This window comes from Gymnoscopelus braueri (assembly GCF_963280865.1).
Source record: "Gymnoscopelus braueri genome assembly, chromosome: 20".
In the NCBI taxonomy this organism is placed as follows: Eukaryota; Metazoa; Chordata; class Actinopteri; order Myctophiformes; family Myctophidae; genus Gymnoscopelus; species Gymnoscopelus braueri.
Window position 1 is genome coordinate 17,148,033 of NC_137622.1, and position 24,775 is coordinate 17,172,807.

Genomic DNA, 24,775 nt, shown 5'->3' on the forward strand with positions numbered 1-24,775 from the left:
CATGATTTTACAGTGTACTGTAGGCCTACCAGTATGTATGATCACATGTGCTGGGCTTCTGTGCTGATCTGCTCAGGGTGACTTTGTCCCATGTGCCCCCGGGGGTCCAGGGAGAAACACAATCAGTTCCACAGTTTATATTTAACCAAGGAGGGCAAAAAAAAAAAGCACACACACACACCAAGAAACCACAGCACTGTTACCCTGGGGATTATTATCTCTCTCCACACACACACACAGATAGGCATGGACATGACCCAGAAAACCAAGGGAGACAACGATAAAGAGAGGTCACCAATGGCACACGGAAATGCATGCATAATATTATCAATTTTTTGTGCATGCTCATCACACTGTGTGCCTGAGGCTTGCCTTGAGTGTGTGCATGACGTGATGTTCGGACGTTATCATCCTGTGGAATGCTGACACAGCGACGTGTGAACTGAGGAAAGTATTTACACTTTAGGCATTTAGCAGATGCTCTTATCCAGAGCGGCAGTGAGAGTGAGATGTAATTATCCAAAACTTTTGTTTTCGTGGCGGATCAGTTCGGGTAGGGTTCTGGTCATTGATTAACACATATTTCTTCGGGTCGGATGGATCGGGTGGTTCTCTCATAATGTGTCGGGAGGATCAGGCTTTAAAAAAAACAATCTAGCTATCTCTGAACTATGAAGTGAACCCTAGTCAACAAATGACAAGGTAAATGGCTATGTTATGTGCAAAACTAATAATAATAATAACAATAATAATTAGAAACAAGTAGTTAATAAGTAACTAGGATACCATGCAGGTAAACATCAAACCTAGCACCTGACTAAACAACATGCTATCTATTACTAGCATTTGTGGTCAAGCAACAACAACAAATCTAAATAACATAACATAGTTGTAGAGGCGAGGCACCTTTGGAATGTAGCAGAGTGATTCGTTTGGCTCGGGCATTACCAATCATACAAGCCAGGTGATTGTTCTGAGCTCTGTCAGCACGTCACACCAAACTGGTGGAACTGGTGTCAGGGAATGAGGAAATTACAGTCATGTTTATTGCACCTTTCATATGACAGTTTGTATGTACAGAGTAATGGTGTCATATGAGAGGCTCTGAGAGATTTGCTTCTTTATAATATATATATATATATATATATATATATATATATATATATATATATATATATATATATAAGAAGAAATATGTTTAATATTTTTAGAAACTGCAGTCACTTTGGGCAACACAAATGCTTGAAAAAGTTTTGGACCTGCACAGTTTGCACATTCTTATGGTATCTGCTAAAGAGATGAGAGTGAGAGAAAGAGAGCGAGAGAGGGCGAGAGAGAGAGAGAGAGAGAGAGAGAGAGAGAGAGAGAGAGAGAGAGAGAGAGAGAGAGAGAGAGAGAGAGAGAGAGAGAGAGAGAGACACACTATTCCCCTGTCCCCTGGAATAAGGGGAGGAGTTGAAACATACTGCCTCAGCCTGTGACATGCCGACCAGGACAGCCTCTCAGTCCCTCACACATACACACACACACACACACACACACACACTCTCACACAAACACACAGCGGCACTCTGATGACTTGCAGAACTCAATTTCTATTTCATTTTTTCCCCCGTCCATACTTCTGGACTGCCGTTGAAGAATGACTGTAGCTTTCACAGCAGCGGTGAGGCGACCTTCACCCATTAAACCGTGAACCCACGCACACACACACACACACACACACACACACACACACACACACACACACACACACACACTGCCAATGAGGAATGAAGTGAGAGAGGACAGTGGGCAGCAGGACAGGGGTAAGTAGCATTTACTATGATCTTATAGTTTCTGGGAGTTGACTGATTCTCTGCTTCTGATTGTTTCACAAACTTGTTGCATGGAACAGGTTTAACAGTAAGCAATCATGTAACTTTATGCTGTAACGTAGTCATCACAAAACTGCTTTCACTTCACTTCACTGTGTGTGTGTGTGTGTGTGTGTGTGTGTGTGTGTGTGTGTGTGTGTGTGTGTGTGTGTGTGTGTGTGTGTGTGTGTGTGTGTGTGTGTGTGCGTGCGTGCGTGCGTGCGTGCGTGCGTGCGTGCGTGAGACTGTGTGTGTGTGTTGAGCAGAATGTACAAGGGACAGTGGCTGATTGCTGTCATGCAGTAATTCTGTGTAGTCCTGTATTGTACAATAGGTGTCTTGGTGCGTAGTGAGGGAAGCACTTTCTTGCAAAACAGAGGGCAGCAGAACTTAGCTGAACTTCTCTTTATGTTCCACTGTCCTTTATCAATCTCTTCAGCTCCACCCCACCACCACTGATAAAGAGGAGGGCAGTAAAAAATACAGCAGATATATGTTCAGATCTATGTTTTCAAAATCATAGCAATGCATTTGGGTATTTGGGGCATGCTTTGGGAGATTTGGGAGACCATATTTAATATTGTGGGAATCTCCCTGCGGCTACTACTGTCCCAGACACACTGGCATGCGAGTGAGCCAACAGGGGGTTAGTCTAAACTTAGAGCCTGTACCCCCTGTCTCATATTACACCCAAGAGCAGCTCTGATAGCTATACCATGCCACACTGCCCTAAACCCACAGACCCACATTGTACACACATGCACCTCAAACGACTATGCCCGGAATCCCTCCGAGTGCCACCAGATTGCGTTGGCACCATGTGTTCCTAATCAGTATGATTTGCTTGAATGTTTCCGTCACGGACTGCTGAGTGTCAGAATTGCAGCCTGAGCGTCCCTGTGGTCTCAGTCTCTTTGAAAAACAAGGCTGTTTGCAGTGTGTGCAGACCCGTGGACTCTCTCCAGTTCCTGCCTTTGGAAGACAATAGGAGTGTTTGTGGTCTAATGTGTCTTTCTTCATGTTTGTGTTCAGTAAAGCCGTGCAGGATTAAACAGTTATTTAGTTTGGCTGAACAGAGCTGTGAGGAGAGCAATAACTGTCTGTTGTCACACTGTTGTGAAGGTGTTTCAGTAAACCAGTGTAATTTGATGACATTAAAATCCCGTGACTGTATTTGTGTTCGCCATCAGACCACATAACATGGACTTATTTACACTAATGCACTGCTGTTTTGGATGCATTTGGAGAGCGCTGTTGCCTCTCACACAGGCCTTTTCGGGGGAAACAAAGGGCCAGATTGTGCCATTCTGTTTATTAAATTAGACAAAATCTGTCTAACTGTGGGAAGCAGAGAAAGGTTCCTAAACACTATCAGCATACGCCTTGACGCGCCATCAGCCATTAGTCTCACAAGATGTGTATACGCACGTACACACACACACACACACACACACACACACACACACACACACACACACACACACACACACACACACACACACACACACACACACTTTAAATCATGATAAATCACTTTAAATCATGTGTCTGTGTGTCTCTCTGTGTCTGTGTGACCAGAGTTATAGTAATCCCAGAAACCACTGGACTGATCAGTGCCACATTTCTTGTCCACACTGCCAGTAGTCCACAGAAGGATCTCCACAGTTTTATATGTTTTTGTTGCTGTCGGGCAGAAACCTCTTATCTCCATATTCTAACTTTTTTTTGTATTTTCAAAAGCATCAAAAGTAGCCGATCTACAAGCTTGAAACGTGGTGCGGCGTGTTTTGAGCTTGTTGATCGGCTACTTTTGAATTTAATCCTGAAAAGTAACAGTCTAGGTCGGAGGACATAATGAGGATCCACCCGACAGAGGTGTTTTGAAATATGTCACAGGCTGGCCATCTGAAGTCCAAGATCCACATTGGAGCCATGTCATTCCCATGTGGATCACCCAAATTATTCGATTTAGTTTTAAAACATGCTAGAATTGTTGTGTTACTTAACCTCTTAGACCCTATATATACTATGTCAAATAGCCAAAAATAGCCAATGTGCAAGCTCACAACGCATTGCTTTGCGACACGACTGAACTTGTGGAATGGCTATTTTGATCAAATGTTTCCCTATCATAACATGCCCAGAATAGGGACGCTAAGGTTAATAAGCATGTTGTAACACAAAACTTGTGTCTCTAAATCAATCAACTGCCTCATAAGCAAACATAATACAATAATAAAAAATTGCTTTTCCCAAGCAATCTCTCTTGGAGGATACTTTTCACTGTAAGATAATATTCCTTCCCAAATTGGCAATGATGAACACTATGATGCTTCATCATCTTCCACAAAGTACAAACAATGAATGTGTTTACATGCACACAAATACACACCGGGGTGACAGTGGCTGGGGAGGTAGAGTGGCAACTTGGGAAATGGACGGTTACCGGTTCAATCCCCGGCTCCTCCTGGCTTCGTGTTGGAGTGTCCTTGAGCAATAGACTGAACCTCAAACTGCTGTTGATGAGGGTGGTCACAGGTGCTCGGTCCACCGGTGTATGAATGGGTGAATGTAACGCACATTGTAAAGCGCTTTGTATTATAGGTACTATAGTGATACAGACTATTCATATCATAATTAACACAGTTTTCTCATTTCCAAAATCCAGGTATGGTCTTAATCTGTTATTTTGTTTTTGTTTGTTTGTTTATGGGCGCATGTCTGAATATATAAGACATGACATACATTCACCTGATATAGGAAGCATTTACAAGCAAAAGCGGGTTATTACTGTGCATGTCAGCACACAAAATCTACACCATCCAATTCCTTGGCCAATCAAAACTCCCACCTGGTATCCAATCCCAGCTGTTGCCTAACCAGTACTTCCTGTACTTCCTGTACTTCCTGTACTTTCGGTTAGACACTTTGGGTAGAAGTTCTTATTCATAATGCATTATGAATGTGATTATAATGCTTGAACACGTATTGTATTCAAAAGTACAAACAAGGCAGGCATGCCATCAGAGGCATGCAGTGTGATGTTCGAGTTGCATAGTCAAGTGAATAATGATCCCTCCTCTTCAGTATGGTACACACGAACAGGGTACCGTAAAGGTAGTTGCCCAAGTGTCAGTATACACTACAGTATGATAACTTGGATGAGGTCGTCCCAGTTCACTGCTCTGTTCTGAGGGCAAAAGGTGATGATTGTGTCGGAATAAGCTGATCCCTGATCTGTGTGACCAGCTAGCCTTATACAGTAGCTATACCCTGCTGTGACCTTGTAGTCGGTCTGCATGTGGCATTGCCTTACAGTGGATCAGCAATACATTGTCTCAGCAGAGTACAACCCCTCACATGCACGCGTGCAAGGCGCGTACACATGCACGCACACACGCACGCACACACACGCACACGCACACACACACGCACACACACACACACACACACACACACACACACACACACACACATTGGAGAGCCGTACAAACAAAAAAACAAGGACACAGACTTACACACGAACTGGGATGCCACCCACAAACGCATCCACACGTTGCACCCACACACATTTATGTACATATTTTCACTGACCCATACACACTCAACAACACAAAGAGAAACTTAGTCTGCACGCATGCACGCACACACGCACACACGCACACGCACACACACACACACACACACACACACACACACACACACACACACACACACACACACACACACATACACACACACACACCGCCCCATAGCAGAGAGTGCTTTGTGCTCTCAGACTGGGCAGCTACTGAGGAGAGAGAGGCTGGTGGGAGGGAGTGATGGAGTGTGCAAGACAGAAGGATTACACAGGGAGCTCATACAGAGGAGCTTACAGGGGAGAGCTACAGTGAAGTGGAGGTAGATTGAACACAACAGAGAGAGAGCGAGAGAGAGAGAGAGAGAGAGAGAGAGAGAGGGGGAGAGAGAGAGAGAGAGGGGAAAGGAAAGGGTATACAAGAGCAGGGGAAGGAAGCAGGCACAGAGGGACAGAGGGAGTCGTTGGTAGCGTACCGGTGGAGCGGATGGGATGGACGCCGGCTGCCGGCTCCTGGGCCGCATGGCGGCGTGTTGCTGCTGCTGCTGCAAACCGCTGCTGGACTCCCCCTGCTGTGACCGTCTGATGAAAGCCTGCCTCTCCTCCTTCACAGGTCGGTGGTCCCAGCAGCAGCCTGCTCTGCTCTGTGCCGCTACCTACCGTACTGCCATGACACGGACCGGTGCGCTCAGATAAGGCAGGACTGTATAGTAGCTCTCTGTGCAAACAACATGGGTAATATTCTTGCCCATGAAGGTAAAAGCGAACGAGGCATGGTGTGATGCTAACAAACACAGCAGCCTGAGTGTGTGTGTGTGTGTGTGTGTGTGTGTGTGTGTGTGTGGTGCCTAGGTGGCCCTGTCGGAGCTAACTTTGTTCTGTGTTGTTGTGGGATAGTGAAGGATGGAAAAGACTGAGCTCTCCCTTGTTGTACTGTGCTGTCATGCAGAGTTGTGTGCCTTATTGTCTTTCGTTTTTGCCCCCCTCCCCCCCCCGTCCCACGTTGCCAAGTGCTTTGTAAGGAGATGCCGCTGTGTTGTGATCGTGTACTGACAAATCATGTGTGGTTTGCTAAAATGAAGTAAAGTAATATTAAATACTGTGTTATTAGTAGATTAAAATGTGTAATTACGCCTCAGGGTGGTTTATGGACGGAACAAAGTGTACAAAACGTTTCCTACTAGTGCACGCCGTGTCCTGACCTGAGCTCCCTTCCTGAGTGTGTGTGTGTGACACTATTGTACGCCTGGCTGGCAGTGTGTGACCTTGCTGACATGTCACTGTACACTCGCGTAGCGGTCAGGGGCCGGGCAGCTTGTGTGCTGTTGTACTGTACTGTAGGTGGCTGTTTGGCTGCTCCTATGTCAGTGCAGCTGTGTGTCTGTGCTGGGTCTTTGTGAGACCCCCAACCCCAACCCCCTGTTAGCTATAGCCTATTACACTAACCCAGGGGTTTTCAAACTTTATTTTTTAATTTTTTGTGTCGCAGACAAATTGACTTGACCCTGTCCCCGATTTAAAATGATTCTGTCACAGCTGAACCCTGATATGAAAATCTGTTTAAATGATCTTAATTTCATAATCATATCGTTGAGCAATATATTCAAAGTGATTATATTGAAACATATTGTTAGAATAGTCACTTGTTCTAGCGTACATTTTCTATATTAGAATAATCTCAAATGAATTGACTTATAGAGTGAAATCAATGTACACTTCAGTTGACTGGAGACCCCCTGGAACCCCCTCAAGGACCACAGGGGGTCCCCAGACCCTACTTTGAAAACCACTGTGCGACTAACCCATCGCTCTGTTCAAACCGCTGCACTGTGTGTGCCCTGTGACCTTAAATGACCCCCCTTCCTTGTTACCGTTCCTCATTAAGCTGCATTGGGGTTATGTCTGCATGAAAACCGCTGGATGAGAAAAATGACAATTCCATGATTGCGTTTTTGTTTGTGTGACACTGATCTCTTCCCCCCCCCCCCCACACAGACATCTTTCCTACTGAGCTGGACGCTCTTTGGGCAGAGCCCCCATACACTCTGGGGGGAACCAATGAGCACTTCTCGGGAAATGACATCATGACTCAAGGTAAGGTATAGTGGCTCTCAAAACGTTTACATTTCAAGGACCCCCCTTAACTCTGACAGTATACAAATGGAACTAAATCCATTTAGAACGCCCCTCAAGGAACCCTACGAGTCCCTGGACTCCACTTTGAGAACCACTGGTAGGCTATAGAGTACCCATAATCAGAAAGAGAATCCTTATCAGTACGAGGTTCACACACGAGGCGTCACTATGACAGCCTTAGCACACAATGAACACTTGAAATTGTTTCAAGACAATCAGAAGAGTACAAGGACACACAAATCCACCCTTGTGGTGGAGGACAAACAGATAAGACACTCAGTAAAACAGAAACTAAAGACCCACTCACACAGACACAGCAAGGAGGCACTGGAAGTAAGCATAAAGTCTCCATCAGTGACACACAACTAAATCAATTAGCACAACCCCTAAGGAAGTGTTTGGGACATCCTCTGTGCACAATAGGACCCGGTCTGGGGGAACCCATCGTCACAGGCTAAGGCTATAACAGGCTAATATGAACAACCACCATCTGGGTGATATTTATAGGTGTGAAACAGAATAAGATCCTGTTTACGTACTGACTGAACACACCCTTGCAATGTACCAGGTCATACCCACATTGTCTCATAAGACTAAAGACGAGTTCTTTCTCTTCAGTGGTAAAACATTCAACTCTTGGCCCGGCGTCACAGTGTGAACAGACGTCCTCCGACGACCCGTCTGATAAAACAATGTTTACATTTGTCTGTGCAAAGCCTGTGTCTGTGTGTACACACACTGCAGGCCTGCGCTGTTTTAGAAACACCGGCTTACACCGTTCAGGGCATGACCTTCATCCACACCTCGTCCATAAAGATAATCCCTGTTGCCTGTCTAGAGTTAGAGCACCTGATGCCCTGATCTTAAAGAGGTGGTGCCATGTTTTTGCACTTTTTCTGTTTTTCATGTGTCTATGAGGTTGATAGAACTTCATTAAGCCCCCCGGTGGTGTTTTTATGGTGTTTTATGTCTTCTCTGACTATTTGGATTTTTTTCCTGGAGGCTGAAACCTTGAGGGTCAAATGTGCCAATAGAGAAACAGCGCTTTAGTGACATCACAAAGCCCACACCCTCCCCCTCATTATCATAACACAACAGGTGTGGGCATGAGGAGGAGGAGGGACTAGGACAGGTGGGTGGTGCTAAGGTGGTGGAGGAGGTGCTAAGGTGAGAACCAGGTATACTTAATGCACTGGTGGGTGTGTCTACATAAAAACAGCATTTTAACACTTACTGTACACTTTTTTTTTGTTGAAAAAAATCCTTACATAATAATAATACCTTATGATCAGGTTTTAGGGTTGAAAAATATCATGGCACTCCATCTTTAACCTTTACTATTCCTTTTCATCTCTCCAGGTCTAGGAGAGGAAGAGGAAGGGCCAGGGGTGGAGTCTGAGGAAGGAGGGGTGGAGTCAGACAGCTACTGGAAGAGGAAGGAGGCCTTTAACAGAGGAAGTACGGTGTCACTGGGAGTCGGAGAGAAGTTCTCCTCAGGTATCCGTTGTGATATTTTGTTTTGCTTTACCCTGCATTCATATAGTATATTTTGACATGCCCATCTGTCTCTCTACTAGTGTTTTACCTACTCTGCAGTTTAACTGCGTCCATCACATTTTCCTGTAAATTCCTGACTGACTTCCTCTCAAATGGATTTAAATGGCTTCCCCGGGCGTCCACTCAGGCGCCTAATAGCATGGTTGTCCCTCCAGAGACGAGCATTATGCTCACAAAGCATCTCACTGAAACACGAGCTCACTTAGGGATGCCTTCTAATGAACTTTTGCCTCGATACCCTGGCCAGAACGTACTGGTTCAGTGCGTCAAGACTGTTGGCAGCCATCTCTTTTTCTAAGCTGATCTTCTCGGGTTATTGAGAGAGGATTTGTCCACACATCAGCCCCCATGAGAAGAAAGAGGACATTTAACTCACGGTTGGAGTTGCTGTTTATCTTTTTGTCTAGACATCGTGTTGGTGTTCACGGGGCGAAAGCGTTCCAGTGTGCTACCTGACCGTGCCCTGCAGGAGGCGCTGCGCACACGACTCAGAGTAGTGGAGAGCAACAGCCAAGATGTCATCCAGCTCTTTAAAGTTAGATACACTCTCCATGTTCTCATGTTATGTAATTGTATTGTAGTGCATTATTATTTCCAATGATTATGAAATAATTATTGTGTTGTTAAATTTCTGTTATATTTACCAGAAATAAAAACTGAATAAACATAAATATTAATGTTACATCTGCTTTTAAAATAAAATTCCTACAATACAGACTGCTATAATAGTTAGTTGCTGATATTTAGTTGATATGCTATGTCAAAGCTTGTAGATCTGCTGCAACTAAGTATAAACCAGGCATTAGTCATAGCATAGCATGAAGATGCCATACATTCAATACAAGATGATTCAATGAAACCATAACCATAACAAACATGTTCTCTGCAGGACCTCTCTGCACGTCTGGTGTCTGTACACGCTGAGAAGGACAGCTTTGTTCTCACCTTCAAGACAGTGGAGGAAATCTGGAAGTTCTCAACGTATCTCGCTTTAGGTAGGAAGGATTGGAGCCATTGTTGCCATGTCCACTTATTATACGCGACTTTGGGCTTGTTTTTCTGTAAAGTCGCTTATTTAGTCTTGCTTTAAAAAAAACTATTATTGTTTAAACCAGTGGTTCTCAGACATTTTCATGTCAAGGACCCCCAATTTAATATGTATTTGTTCGCGGACCCCCATCTAAAAATATTTTGTGCCAGAGACCCCCAGATTTGTGTAGTTAAAATGTTTCAAAATATTCAAAATATTTACCTTTTAGTTTTTTCATGATTTCTTTGAAAATCTACAAGCTTTTATGCATATAGGTTTAAAGTGCTCATGTGGCCTCTAGTCGCTTCTTTTGGGAATGTTTTCAACCCGGTTGCGTATTTCTCTCACAAAATCTGGCAACACTGATTGATCGGAGCTACAGCATCCAGCTACAGCATCCAGCTGCAGCATCCAGCAGTGTCATCATAGCACTCAGTACCACTGGTGAAACACACAAAAAAAGCTGGGCCGTTGTGTTCTGTTCTAGGCTATGTCGCTCGCTGCTTGGAGAACTTCTTGTGTGACCAGTCCGTGTGGCTGGACCCAGAGCTGCTTAGTGAGCTGGAGATCAATGTCACAGTGGATGAGGAACATCTGGCCACACTGTACCTGGGACTGCTGCTCCAGGAAGGTGAGTCGTGTCATACATGTTGACAAGGTCACCTTCTACAGTGATTCTCAACCCTTTTAATTTCAACTTCCGTCCCCTCCCCAATTTGATATGCATTAGGCCATGGACCCCCATTTGATAGATTTATTTATCTCTGGGTCCCCAATCTACACTGTAAAAACTGTTTTTAATGGAACCTTATGGGTCCCTTATGGGTCCATTTGGTTCCACTTTGGGTCCAGTACAGACCCATAAGGGTCCATTTGGACCCGTGGTTGAGAAACAGTGACTTTCAAAATGTGATCTGATGACAATTGCTTTATACCTGCCTGAAATTGTAATTAATAATGCAATTCAATTGATTATTTATAAGACAGTAAGGTACAGTAGGCTTAAGAGATTAGTTTCAGATAAAGCTGTTAGCAATGAATATGTAATGGCCATGTATGCATCCTTACAATAAGAGCTCACATATGTAGTTGGTTACTGAATTAACTGTAAATTATGCGCCTTCAATTATGATCTATATCCTTCCATAATTGAATTATGATGAGTATTTGTGAACCTACCACTCACAGAGTATAACCATATTCCTGCCATTCTTGTTTTTAAGCATCACAAAGTAAAAGTCAGTCATTGGTTAAGCAGAATTATTATAGCCTATAGGGGGAAAATGTATATTGATTTCTGGCCGTCTGGGCATTTCAGACATCATTACTTTCTTTTGAGCATTACCCTCAGGCAAAAGGCTTCAGGGAAACTCATAACAGGAATGCATTGCTGGCAAATAGCCCTCAGAATTACATTAACTTAATAGAAGGTAGTGCTGGGCGGGGGGGTACGACTCTAAACATCCATCATTCGCATTTGACTGAATGAGGACACACTATATAACTATGGCTGTTTTGCTGAGACTTGATTTAAGTGTAGTGACTTGCTACAGCATCGCTCCAGTGCTGAAAAAAAACCTCTCTGCATCCATGTGTGTGTGTGTGCGTCCATGCATGCAGGCATACCGTACATTCCTGTACTGTGTGTGTCTGTGTGTGTGTGTGTGTGTGTGTGTGTGTGTGTGTGTGTGTGTGTGTGTGTGTGTGTGCGCGCGTGCGTGTTTGTTTGTGTGTGTGTGTGTGTCTTTGTGTCTGTCTACCCATGCACATTTCTTTGGCGACATTTTGTTTGCAGGCTCCTTCTTTGCCAAGGCGCTGTACACCAGAGAGCGGGGCCAAGACGATGATGACGACTTGTCCTTCAAGAAGAATGACCTGCTGATGGTGAGGGATACAGGCCAGGAAAACATGTGGGAGGGCACCCTGATCTCCACAGGTCTCCATGGCCAGGTGCCCATCAATGCCATGCAGCCTCTTCCATACCCCTTCTACCAGTAAGTCACAGAGCAGACCAATTACCCTGCTGAACTGTTTTGGTTGAATGAGCAAACCATACAGTGATATGCACATATTAATTATATTAATGTGATCAGTTCCTTCCACATATTTTACATGAATGAGGCCATTTGTACCCATGACCGGGCACTGCATTGTTCTTCCTGTGAACTGTTTCCTGTTTTGTCAGATGGTTCCTGAGGAAGTACCCTGGCTTCGCTGGTTGTTCGCCAACAGACAAGGAACTTTTTGATCATCCTATGGGTATGACGCTTCCATTATACAACATACACACAGAACCAATACATGGATTGAGATAATGCCTGAGACACATGCTCATACAGTAACTGACGTTGGTTGGACATTGATTTTCATTTTCCAATATATCACAAATATATCCTAGCTGTGTGTAGGATAGTGTTGATATTCCCCTCAAGGGGATATGCTGCCTGTTTTGTCTGTTACAAGAATAAAACAGTTATGAGCTTGCCCGGCACTGCTGGTCGCTGACGGTCAACCAGCATGTTCAGGTTTCGGTGTCCAGCGTTGGCCGGATTATTTTGCGGGTGAAATAGGCTCTCCATATACAGTATGGCCATAATTGTCCAGAGTGACACACTCACAGACAAGACAGACAACTGGAACTTTTTAGAACTAGAGGTTCGAGCCGCGTAGATGAAACTAACCTCTCCCCATCAACTCTTCCAGTGACAGGTTCATGTGTGGCAGTGGTGGACTATATTCCTACTGGGAGAGAAGAACTCCTGCTGAGTCAAGGAGACATGGTTGAAATCCAGGGACTGCTGATCCGTGGCCTGGACATGTTTATAGGAACCCATGTCTCGACAGGAGACACAGGCTTTGTGCACAAAGCCCACGTCAAGCCTCTGAACACCACACCACTGTAAGATGTTTTGATGCTTGGTGTTATGACATGATTCTGTTGTGTTTACTTCATTTTACTGATGCAAGACACATTTATCTAGGGATGGTGTGACTGATACTCACTGGTCCAACAATGTTTTAACTTTATAAACCACTTTGACTCTGGTGTCCCTATTTTGGGCATGTCATTATTGGCTAAAATTGTTGTGAGCTTGTAGAGCTTGAGCGTTGTATGTGAGCTAGTAGCTTGTAGATCGGCCAATTTACTATTCGTCGTATGACTAAGTATGTAGGGTTTAAGTAGGTTTAAGTTAACATACAAACAAACAAATACTCCAAGGAGAATTTCCTTGTTAGCAATATGTCATTCAAAGGTTAAAAGGGTCTAACCCATTAATCAGTTATCTCAAATGAATTAGTTGAAACTTCCTTCTAGGAAGACTTTCCTCTGCATAGAGATGTTTACCTTATTTGTCACTCAAAGTGAGTGACTATTTGCAAACACATTTATTTATAGTCCACTTCTGGGGAACTGATCGCATCAGCACTCGAGGATGTTTGATGTGATCTATTCCACTAATGTTGATGTAATTCTATTTACTGTGTCTATGTAGTCTGGATAGGGTGGACTGGCCGAGGGGGCCAAGGACAGAGCTGAAATGAGAGTCACATGGCCAATAATGCTGCCTTTGTCTCCCGCTCACAGGGCTGGACAATTGGTCTTTCTGACTGCAGAGGAGAAGGAGGCACTGGCTCAGGTTAACCCCTGTAGCGCTGAGCCCAGTGATAGCAGCCTGCTGGAGAGACTCTTCTCGTCAGACATCAGCTCCGTGTACAGGCTAGGTAAACAAACCCATAGTAGATGCTGTGTGGTGCTGTGACCGACATAGACAAGGTTAAGTTGGTCTGACGTGTCATTTGGGTGTGACTGACACGTTTCAGTCACAAATTATTATTTTATCGTGTATTACAGGACCATACCATCGACCATACAATATATATCATTGTCTGTTCACAGCTTCGGCCATATCGTTCAGAAACATGGACAATGTTTCAATGAATGGATTTATTAGTTTTAGATTCAATGTTTCTATCTCAAGCAGATTTTAAATCTCTCATCGATTTTCATGCCATACTGAAATGAATAGAATCCAATAGCTTCCTCAAAAATCAAACAAATGGCATTATTTATTTGGAAAATGTTTGGCAGTAATATCAAGTATACCATGAGTCATGGTCAATGGACTTAACATGTTAGAGAGAGTTGGTATGGTCCTTTAAGTTTCATCAGATGTGCTAAGGTCAGTACTGTGGAGATAGACTGGAAGGTGAGATAAGGCAGAAGGAAATGCATTCAACAGAGGTCCCTCCTGGATCCGAACCCAGAACATTGCAGTTAAGTGCAAGTTAGGTTGAGTCAGGAAGACTGGCTGGCTTGAATCCAAAACATTTTAATGGCAAATAAAAAATTAATACGAGCACTTTACTTTGGCACTTTAAGTGATAACAACACATTAAACGAGGGCACACATAGGAAACATACAATGAGACAATAAGCTATGAACTTGAAGATAGTACTCATAGCCTGACACTGTATTAAGAGATGTTATGCGTGTACGACACGTGAGTCAGGCTGATAGATGATTCACGTTTGGTCAAAGTTCATTCTCTGAACATTGTTATTGTTTGTATAGCTCCAATAAATGTACCTGGAATCAATCTAGGCCATCTTCTTTCTTCTGAACAGGTATAAACAGCTACATTGATTTATTGTTCTTTCAGATAGATTGGATGAGTCTGACTTCATGTACATCAGGACACGGCCAAAACAAGGTAATACATCACCAAATAATGAGATGATTACTCGTTTATGAGCTTCTCAGTGCATGCAAGAAGCTTAATCATTCTTGTGTGTCTACTGGGAAGTGAAGACATCTCCATCTCTAAAGGCTGTAAATGTGCTGCTCTAAAATCATATCTTTGCACAGTTATTACTGTATTACACAGTACAATCCTTAGTGTTAATTTAACTCAGAAGAGTGTACAAATGTTCAGTCTTCTGAGTGAAATTAAAGGGAAACCATGCAGATTTTCGACTAACACTGATGACATGAAACGATGCGCCTGAGGTAATCATTTTGCTGAGAAATACACAGGGTATTTTTTTCCACACATTGATCTCCTTACATCAGAACAATGGGATTTAGGATTTTACTGTAGCGTGTGCTCTTATTAATATAAGTGTAAATGCAAACTTCCTCTCCCAGAGCACAAGGTTCCTGTAAGCGCTCGCCAGAGCCTCATCTCGGTGAGAAGCGGTGGAACGCCGCCCTACCACTCCTCCCCTCGTCCGTCTGTCTCTCACTCCGACCCCCGTCTGTCTCTCTATCAATCCCACACCACTGTGTGGCGTGAGGGAGAAGCCCTGTCCTTCAACCTGGAGGACACCTTCAGAGAGCTGGACGAGTTCCAGGAAGACCCCGCTCTGTTTCTGGAGGAGAGCAGCTGGGAGGGCGACGAGACGGAACTCAATGACCCCACGTTGACCCTGCTCAACCACAATCACTTTCAGGTAGGGCTGGGTAATTAATCAGAAAATATATTCAATATTATATTCAATATTTCGAACCAATAACCGACTTAATCTTGCTCGTGTAGATTAATAGATTAATTGAGAACAGGTGGGATTTTTTCTTTTACATTTTGTATATATCAACGTATTGACATGAAAAAAATATAATTGATATTTTACAATCGACTAATTTTATACTTTGGTTAATATCCGATCTACAGTGTACACACTAAGATTTAGAATAACTTTGAAAGATTTTCTTCTGTTATGGGGCCATTGGCACAAAATCAGATGTGGGTCTGCCCCCAAATACACATCAATTTGGGGGTCCTTGACATGAAAATGTGTGAGAGAAACACTGATTTATACCGACAAACGATTTCATCATCCATGTATTTATTTGTTCTTCCATTCATTGACGTTCCAGGAGGACTTCCTGCCTCTGTATGACCTCCAACATTCCTTCCTGTGGGTAACGTTCAGTGGTAAGAGTGAGGAGGAGCTGCTGGGACATCTGGAGAACGTGAGGGAGACGGCGAAGAGGACGGGCATGCACTGGGCACATCGACGGGCATGCTTCCTCCTGGGAAGACTGTGTGGCAGGAAGCTGAAATACTCCCAGGTTTGTGATTTCTGTCCAAGTTTGACATGAACTGAACCCCATTTTGGGGTTAACACTCTCATAAGATAACCCCAACAAGTTCTAAGTTTAACGTCATCTCTGCTCTCTACCCTCTCTTATAGTCACTGAACCCATCATATTTAAATATAGCAGACACACATTAAAAGCTACTGTACAAGGCGGGAATTATTTGAATGAATACACCATTATTTTAATCATCTGTATGATAGAGTATGTTAATACAAATCCGATATAACTAGCACATCTGCAATGGTTAGAGGTGGTCTCCTATACTCTTCTATTGAGAGGTTTGGAACCTGGAGTCAGGTAGGACACCTACTGGTTGACAATGTCAATAAAGTTATTTGAAGCAGATCATGCTTGTAGTTCGGGCATCATTGCATTACCTCTCTCCATTGGGAGAGAGAGACAACGGTCATAAAACCTATGGATTATAGTTTTCAAATGATTGTGAAAAAGCTTTTATATGAAAGATACTGTATATCCAATGTATATTCTAGCAGTACAGTATATCTAATATTATATCTTGTGATGTATCAGGTATACGCAAAATATGTTTTATATCCTATATTATATTGTATTATTATATTGTAACATCATGCATGTTGTACAGTATTATAACTTTCGAGTAACTTTCAATTTTGACGTGTTCTCTTTCAGGCACGTGTTTATTATGAGGAGGCCGTGAGTGTTTGTGTGGACGGTTTCTCTGACCTGCCCCTCCTCATCGCCCTCTACACCAACCTCACATCGGTGTACTTGAAGCAGCATATGAACGACAAGCTGACCCAGACCCTGGAGAAGGCCAGTGCCCTGCTCCTCTGTCTCCCCAGTCATAGCTTCACCTCCCCGGAGGAGTTTGAGCTCCTCACGTTGCTCCTGCGGAGGTCGCTGGTTCAGGGGGACAGGCTCCTGGAGGCTCGCGTCTGCTACCTCGCCTCCAGCCTCTTCCTGCTCCTCCGGAAGACGGACGACGCCCTGCCCTTCGTCGAGAGGCTCCAGTTCCTCTCGGCCGCGCTCTCGGCCGAGGACGGGAAGCCCATCGCTCCGTTGGACCTCAACTGGCTCCTGAGCCGCCTCTATCACCGGAAGTACATGCCTTACCTGGCCCTGGCCTCTCTGAGCCTGGACACGACTCGGGACCACTGCCTCCACGATGCCTTCCAGCGGGTAGAGCTGTTCGTCCGGAACTCTGTGCGTCTGAACCCCCGTTGGAAGGATGGCACGTCCCTGCTCCCCGCTCAGATCGTGGTTTACCTTCAGCAGGCTTTGGCCATTGCAGAGAAGGGGGAGGACCTGAAGACTCAGAGGGACCTGTGTCTGGGCCTGGCCTCGGTCTACCAGCAGTACGGGGCTCCGGGAAAGGCGGTTCCCTGTGCCCGGCAGGCTGTGGAGACAGGGGGCCACATCAACGAGGAGGAGGGCTTCGAGGCATCTGTTCTGCTGGGGTGGCTGCTGGTGTTGACTGGTCAGGCCGAGAAGGCAGAGGCCACGCTGCTGCCCCTCCTCACGTCACTGCAGGTACAACCATCATATGCTGTAACACCCTGAACACGTTGTTCCACTTTGATCCACTTTGATTATCTCAAAAGTACATGAACACAAGTGTCACTATTCTGGGGGCAAACGTTTGGCAAACACGGCAGATCGACAAGCTCACAACGTGCGTTTAGATCAGCTATTTTCTACAAAGATGTTTAGAGTAGAGGAAAAAAAGGAGGGGGTCAGGTATAGACCCCTGGGGGACTCCGGTCAACAAAGTATATAGTGTATTAAGTGGTATTAAGTGGTTAAACTCCCTCTACAAACGAAAATAAATACATCCACTTCAAACAATGTAACCGTCACTGCTCACATACTTCCATGCGTCATTTACATTGGCATGGGTGTACTGCAACAATACACTAGACTCAGAACTGCCCTCTAGGGATTAGACTAGAGGGTAGTTCAATTGTTTTCTGCCAACAAACCTGGCAACAGTCGAGGAAGTCGTGATGTACTGAGGCAAAAGCAGAGTCAGCATTGTAGACAGCAGCTGCTCCATATCCTTATATAATGTTGAGCATAAATGAACCTAGATTTCATAATACATATATATTTTTTTTAAGTTCCAGGTCTCTTGGAAACGATATCTTGATCTCAATGACTACCTGTCTAAATAAAGGATAGAATATTAATAATGATAATAATTATGTAAATGTACATTAACTACTATGTATGTAAGGGGAGGACCTTTGTTAAATCTGCGTGGGAAATTCAGTTTCAGCTTCACCCAGCTGATGGCTGCTCAGATGCTCATGATGAGCACGCGGGGAGAGCTGTTAGGGTTTAAACATCTTGCTCAGGGACACTTCGACACGTAGACATGGGTGGGCCGGAAGGCGAACCAGTGATTCCGATTACCAGACTGCCTCTCTACCCACTATAATGTACATGCACGGTATGTGCGTTTGTCTTCTCGTCTCCAGGGCACAGACAGCCCCACGCAGCGGGGGGTGATCCACAACCTGCTGGCTCTGTGTCTGAGGCGAAAGGGTCGCATCCCAGAGGCCGGCTGGCACCTAAACAACGCTTTGAGAATCTCCAGAGAGAGCGGCAACCAGAGGAACCAGGCCCTCAGTCTGGCCAACCTGGGCTGCCTGGCACTGGATGTGGGAGCGTCTGGGGTGGCAGAACGTTTCCTCGTCAGGTCAGACATCACTCACCCTGAGACACTTTATCATTGATCTGTGGCTCTTAATGCAGAATGACTTACAACGAGCAAGTGGGCTGCAGTGAATAATGCGGGGATTAGACTTGTGAGCATCCAGTTACAGCAGGACACCCTGTTGGCACAAGTAGTGGTTCAGTGTCGTGTTCAAGGACTCTGGCTGGCATTCTAAAATGTGACCAGATAACATAACTGTGGATACTTATCTCAAGAACTCTAGAAACCAGAGATCTGTCTAACTAACCCCTGAAGAGAAGAAGCCACATAAACAACATTCTAATGCTTCTGCTCCCGTGTCTATATGGTTTGATTTGCATTCGTTTATCTTAATGTTAAGATTACGATGAACTCACTCATTCATAATTGATTAACATATTGAATGAAAGAATGCTGAGACATGCTGTAGTGTAGATAGAAAAATATTTGGGAGTTTGGGAGAAATCTAATCTTAAATGCAGGAAAAAAATAGACTTAATATTTTCAGTAAATATGTATAGATTATTATTTGCTCTAGAGGTAATACTGAAACAAACATAGTATGATAAGTTCTTTATTAATAGTATCTCTACATTGTTTGTTTGTAACAGGTCCCTGAAGCTTTTCTTGGAGCTTGGGGAGAGCCCTATAGATGAGGAGCACGTTCAGACCTACCTGTGGCTGGGGCGGAGCTACAAGGACAGGGGGAGGAGTCAAGAGGTCAGGGTGTGTTACGAAATGGGGCTACTGATTGCGTTACAAGCAAGGAACTTGCACAGTGAGTATACATTCAGTCCAGCATGCAAATAGACGTACACTGAGGTGCAGGGGACACATTTTATTATTGTTTTATTTTGGGGGGTTTTATAGCAAAAAGCATAGTGTATGCATTGCTACTGCATGGTTAACTGACAGTTTGACCTATGTGGTCTCACAGGCCAGATGGTCGTAGCCAAGGTGCTGAGTCGGCTGTATGCAGACACGCTGTTGTACGGCCAGAGCATCCTCTATTATGAGCACTGTGTCACCGTGTCCAGAGACCTGAAGGACAAACGCCTGGAAGGGGAATACCTGGAGATCCTCAGCAGCCTTTATCTGTCTCTGAACACGGAGAAGTGAGTCTCAAGAAGGTTCTCTTGCATGTATTTCTTTCTTTCTTTCTTCATCTTTCTCTGTCTGTACCCTCCTCTTTCTATTATTTTACCATCACTCTCTTTCATGTAAAGAAATGAACAAACTCTCTGATTCAGTGTTAGAGATATATTGTTGTGGTTATAATCTTTCCTTTCCCAACCCTACAGATCGTCTCGTAAGTCTCTGGACTACACCAAGCAAAGTCTAAGGATCTCCATCGACCTGGGCAAGAGAGAAGAGGAATCAGAGACGTGGCTGCAGGTGGGACGCATCTATTACCTCATCCACGAGGACGAACTGGCTGACATGTACTTACAGGTGAGAGGGAGGAGGATGGAAGGGAGGGCGGGGAGGAGGAATGGGGACGGCGTTGGCAAATGATACTGGGGTGAATAAAATAACGATTAAATTACATGATGGAGAGGGGATTTTTCCACTCACTGGTTTTGTCTTTTGTATGTGATCTGCTCTCAGAAGTCAGATCATTTTGAGTGTTGGCCAACAGAGACAGCGGTTTTTGATTGATTGAATACTTTATTAACAGTTTGCAAAGACTGTCTGTTAAGTGTGCCTCTTAAGTCTGTTAAGAGGATTCTAAACCACAAAAAGCACTATGGCTTATTTCCATTGGGGTCCTGTGTACTCAATTCATCGAACGATGAATCCTACGATGAATGAATCCTATCAAATATCCTGCTCAATATTCTGTCAGTGTTCCAGTGGCATTTCCCTTGACCTATTTCACAATACAAAAAGCAAATCTTGCCGAACATTACACCCTGAAACTTGTGGACGGTGCATAATGCAATTTTTCTGTGTTGATTTCTCATTCATTTCACAAGTTGCGTTTGATTGACAGGCAGCAGTGAAGACAGCTTTGCGGATGAATGACCCTCGCTTTGCCATGAGCATCTATGAGGAAGCAGGTGATGTCTTCTTCAAAGGCCACAGGAACCGAATGGCCTCGCTGCCGTTCTACAGGGTAAGATCATACAGTAGGAAGGGATGTCTGATTCGTCATCTTAAAGCAATCATCGTAGTTATCACATCAGTGCAGTGATGTAGGTTTTAAGTCATCTCAGGTATCATTTAGCAATTTTATCAAAGCACAGGATGTGATGTCACAATGTCTTGTTATTTAAGATGAGCATCTGTCTATATCTGAACATAGATATGTTATGAGATATGATTTTGATATGACAAAAGGATGGGTAGAACCATACCTATCAATGGGTTTATACAATGGGTCCCTCTCATCACAGATATTTGGTAGAAATAGACTGTTATGTTTTATGCTTATTTTTTATGCTTTGTTTTGTTTTGTTTTGTAGGATGGCAGTCTGCCGTTCGCGCGGAGCATCAAAGATATCCACTCAGAGTTCCGCTTGCTGAGTAAACTGACAGAACTGCTGATGACCCAGGGAGAACAGGAAGAGGCTCTTCAGTACGCCGTACTGGCTGTTCAGATTGGTAGCAAAACAGGTATTGATCTGGATACATTGAATAGACCTTGTGAATTCACTATCAAATGGGCTTTGGTAAGATCTAGTCATGGTTGGGTTCTATCTCATTCCCAAATGTGGCACAAATTCCTTTCCCTTCCATACCATCTGTGCCATTCTATTCCAAATCCAACCCGTGTTCCCACATGTCCCCTAGTAAACCAAACTCAATATTAGTTAATCTCCAACAGTGGTTCGTAAAGTGGGGTCCGTAGAACCCCAGGGATCCTTGAGGGGGTTTCAGAGGTTCTCCAGCTAATTGATTGATAGTTAGGAAACAAACGGAAAAAGAGAATGCGAGCACTCATCCTTGTAGGCAGGCTAGTTCTTTTACCAGGTGCATGGCTCTGAAAAGAATCCAGTAAACAAAAATTAGCAGCACTCACTTAAAGGAGTAGTTCACCCAAAAAAAGTACTTGTTTCTATGAATTACACAACCCATGTTTTTGTTTTTGTCGCATCCGTAAGCCAATAATTTGATGACCGGTGGAAAGATGCTAATGTATCCGGTAGGAGACTCAAATAGTCTCCTTTGAGTCTCCTACCGGAGAGACCGCCAGTCATCAAATTGGCTTAGGAATGCGACAAAAACGATATTCAATGCTTCATGGGTTGAGTAATTGATAGAAAATAAGACGTTTTTTGGGTGAACTACTCCTTTAAAGTCCTTTTAGGCTTTCTTATTTATTTCATGACCCAGCCAGCAGCAGCAACGCAGACGTTTGGGCTGGATTATGATGCTGAGGAAGGCTCCGGCCGAAACGTCCGCATTGCTGGTGCTGGGTCATGAAATAAATATGAGAGCCTAAAAGTAACCAAATGGACCATTACAGATCTGAGTGCACAAATGTAATGGTTCCATTTGTACACTCTGATTTATGGGGGTCTGTGATTAAATGCATACCAAATTGGGGGTCCTTGAAAGAACCACTGGTCACAGTGACCGTTATTGCATCCCTCAGGTGTGCGTCTGAATGAGAGGACAGCCTACCACCGCATGGCAACTGTCTACTATCGACTGCAGCAGTATGAGATGGCAGAGAACTACTACCTCAAGTCACTGTGCCTCTGCCCCGCGGTCCTGCAGCACCCGTTGGAGGCTCGCTACTACACCATGGTCTACACCAGGCTGGGTAACATCACGCTCTACCAACTCAAGGTACAGGACACACCCATCAACAATGTCACATCAAAACACCTTTTAAGGTGCAGAGGGGGGGGGGGGAAATAGCTAAGATTAATCCTACCCACAACAAGGCAATTTTAATATAGGATAAACTGTTGCCGTTCATACTTGATTTTGTGTTTGTATTTAACATACTGGCAAAGATTCACCTCTTACCAACAATCCTGCACACATTATATCTTGGATTCTATTCAGGCTCTAATTAACTCTCTGTCTTCACTTCTCCCCAGGATGCCTTTGATGCGGTGGGATACTTCCAGCTGGCTCTGGCGGCCTCCCTGGAGGACCATGCGAATCCCAGGGCTCTTTATGTGGTGTACATGAAGCTGGCAGAGATCCATGCCAACCACATGCCAGATGCCCAGCTGTGCCAAGAGTACAGGGACCAAGCTCACAAACTGGGGAGGGTTCTGTCGGGAGAGGAAGTCCTCAAGGTGGGAGAAGAGGAACAGCAGAAGGTCTCAGAGTCTCACACGGAACCCACGCTGATTGGTTGTGGGTGCGTCTGTGACGATCAGGAGGACAACGGTGAACACTACTCAAGCGCAGACACATGGGGGGTCCCTGCAGACACAGGGGTTGGACATATAGACTCTACAGTTGGTGACGCTGATGTAGAAGATGACAATGACAACGATAACAAAGATAGCAACGATGTTTTCTGTAAAACTGCGGAAGGCTGTCGTGCGGATGTCGCCAGCGCCCGTTCACACACAGACAGTATTCTCACAGAGTCTTTTGAAACAGCAAAAGACCACATCACAGATTCCAGTGGCTCCAACGACTATTTCCAAACCCACACGGATCAAACAGACGGACTCAAAGGCTGTTCAGACGTGGACTCATGCCAGGGTGGAGGAACTTCCTCCACCGTTGTGGCTCCCACTCTCACTGACACAGCCCACGATGCGGGGCACACGGACACCCACCACACACTCGTTGATACTGATCAGGATGGAAATATCACAACTGAAGAGACAAGTAGACATGTTTGTGAAGCAGATGCAATCCAAAAGGACGAAGACACTCCATGTGATATTGACCAAAAAGAGATCGCCAAAACAGACGCTGATAAAACCGAAAGTGTATCAAGCACTTGCTATTACAGTGCGAAAACTGAGAGTGGTGATACGGACAGCAGCCACATGGCTAGTAGCCACATAGACTTAGATGACATCTACATATAGCCTTCTGGGGGCAAGCTATCGTCCCTGTTCACTTGTAATGCATCCCTTGACCAGGAAACTGTTAGCAACGTTCCATCATGCACGTATTGTTGGAAATATAGTGTTAATAATGTTGCTATTGTAGATACTTTTCACAGATTAAGTAACACTGAAGTGTGTGCCTTTTTGTATAGTTTACATTTTCTGTATATTACAGAGTATGTCAACTTATAATATATGTTTTGTAAATAGATGTTTCTTTTGTATCTCAATGAAAGATATGACCTAAAATGTAAAGTATGATTGTGGACTTTTTCTTCTTTTTTATATTGTTGATCGAACTTTGCTGTTTTGCTCTGTGAGCAATCTAACTATCTAATCTAACTATATAATGGTTGTGCTAACGAGTTACAATATCAGATAAATGACCGGGTTGTAACACACAGCAATGATCAAATGAGCAGCCTCCTCTCCAAAAGTTGAACTAAGCATATACTGTGTACACAGCGCATAATAACCCAAAGTCTGCAAATACTCTGAGTGCGCACATCCCTGGGTATGGACTAGTACTGTATTAGGTTTTGAAAAACAAAGGCATTTCTGAAGTAAACCACATGAGGGCACAATAAGGCAGTTGTATTATAGTGGCCAGCATATTGCGGTACTTCAGTTTTTTCAAAAGGGGGCAGTGTAGAGCAGCTCCTGGCATTGGCTTAACATCGGCTGCCAACTGGCAACAGGTGAAGAGCAAAGACAGGAGGGAGATACTCAGTGAGAGCCTGAGAGAGAGAGAGTTCATGGTCACCTGGCTGCTAATGGCAGAACCCCAGCTGCAGCATAATGGGAAGTA

General features: G+C 44.3%; 1 protein-coding gene across 3 annotated transcripts; it reads left to right on the top strand.

Annotated features, from left to right (window-relative positions):
• The first annotated feature begins 1,529 nt into the window (after positions 1-1,529).
• sh3tc2 (SH3 domain and tetratricopeptide repeats 2) lies at positions 1,530-24,228 on the top strand. 3 transcript variants are annotated; one of them, XM_080416858.1, is made up of 23 exons: positions 1,530-1,808; positions 6,047-6,189; positions 7,429-7,527; positions 8,929-9,066; positions 9,534-9,661; positions 10,016-10,121; positions 10,644-10,787; positions 11,952-12,150; positions 12,342-12,415; positions 12,860-13,055; positions 13,743-13,879; positions 14,819-14,869; positions 15,304-15,608; positions 16,036-16,230; positions 16,912-17,772; positions 18,720-18,940; positions 19,549-19,715; positions 19,875-20,052; positions 20,239-20,389; positions 20,931-21,053; positions 21,403-21,553; positions 22,536-22,732; positions 22,990-24,228. In XM_080416858.1, exons 2-23 carry the CDS (start codon positions 6,165-6,167, stop codon positions 23,944-23,946), a joined length of 4,803 nt encoding a protein of 1,600 aa, XP_080272984.1. In that variant the 5' UTR covers positions 1,530-1,808; positions 6,047-6,164; the 3' UTR covers positions 23,947-24,228. The 3 variants fall into 3 exon arrangements, with proteins under 3 accessions (XP_080272984.1, XP_080272983.1, XP_080272982.1); XM_080416857.1 differs by lacking the exon at positions 6,047-6,189; XM_080416856.1 differs by lacking the exons at positions 1,530-1,808; positions 6,047-6,189 and adding an exon at positions 5,765-6,046.
• The last annotated feature ends 547 nt before the right edge of the window (positions 24,229-24,775 follow it).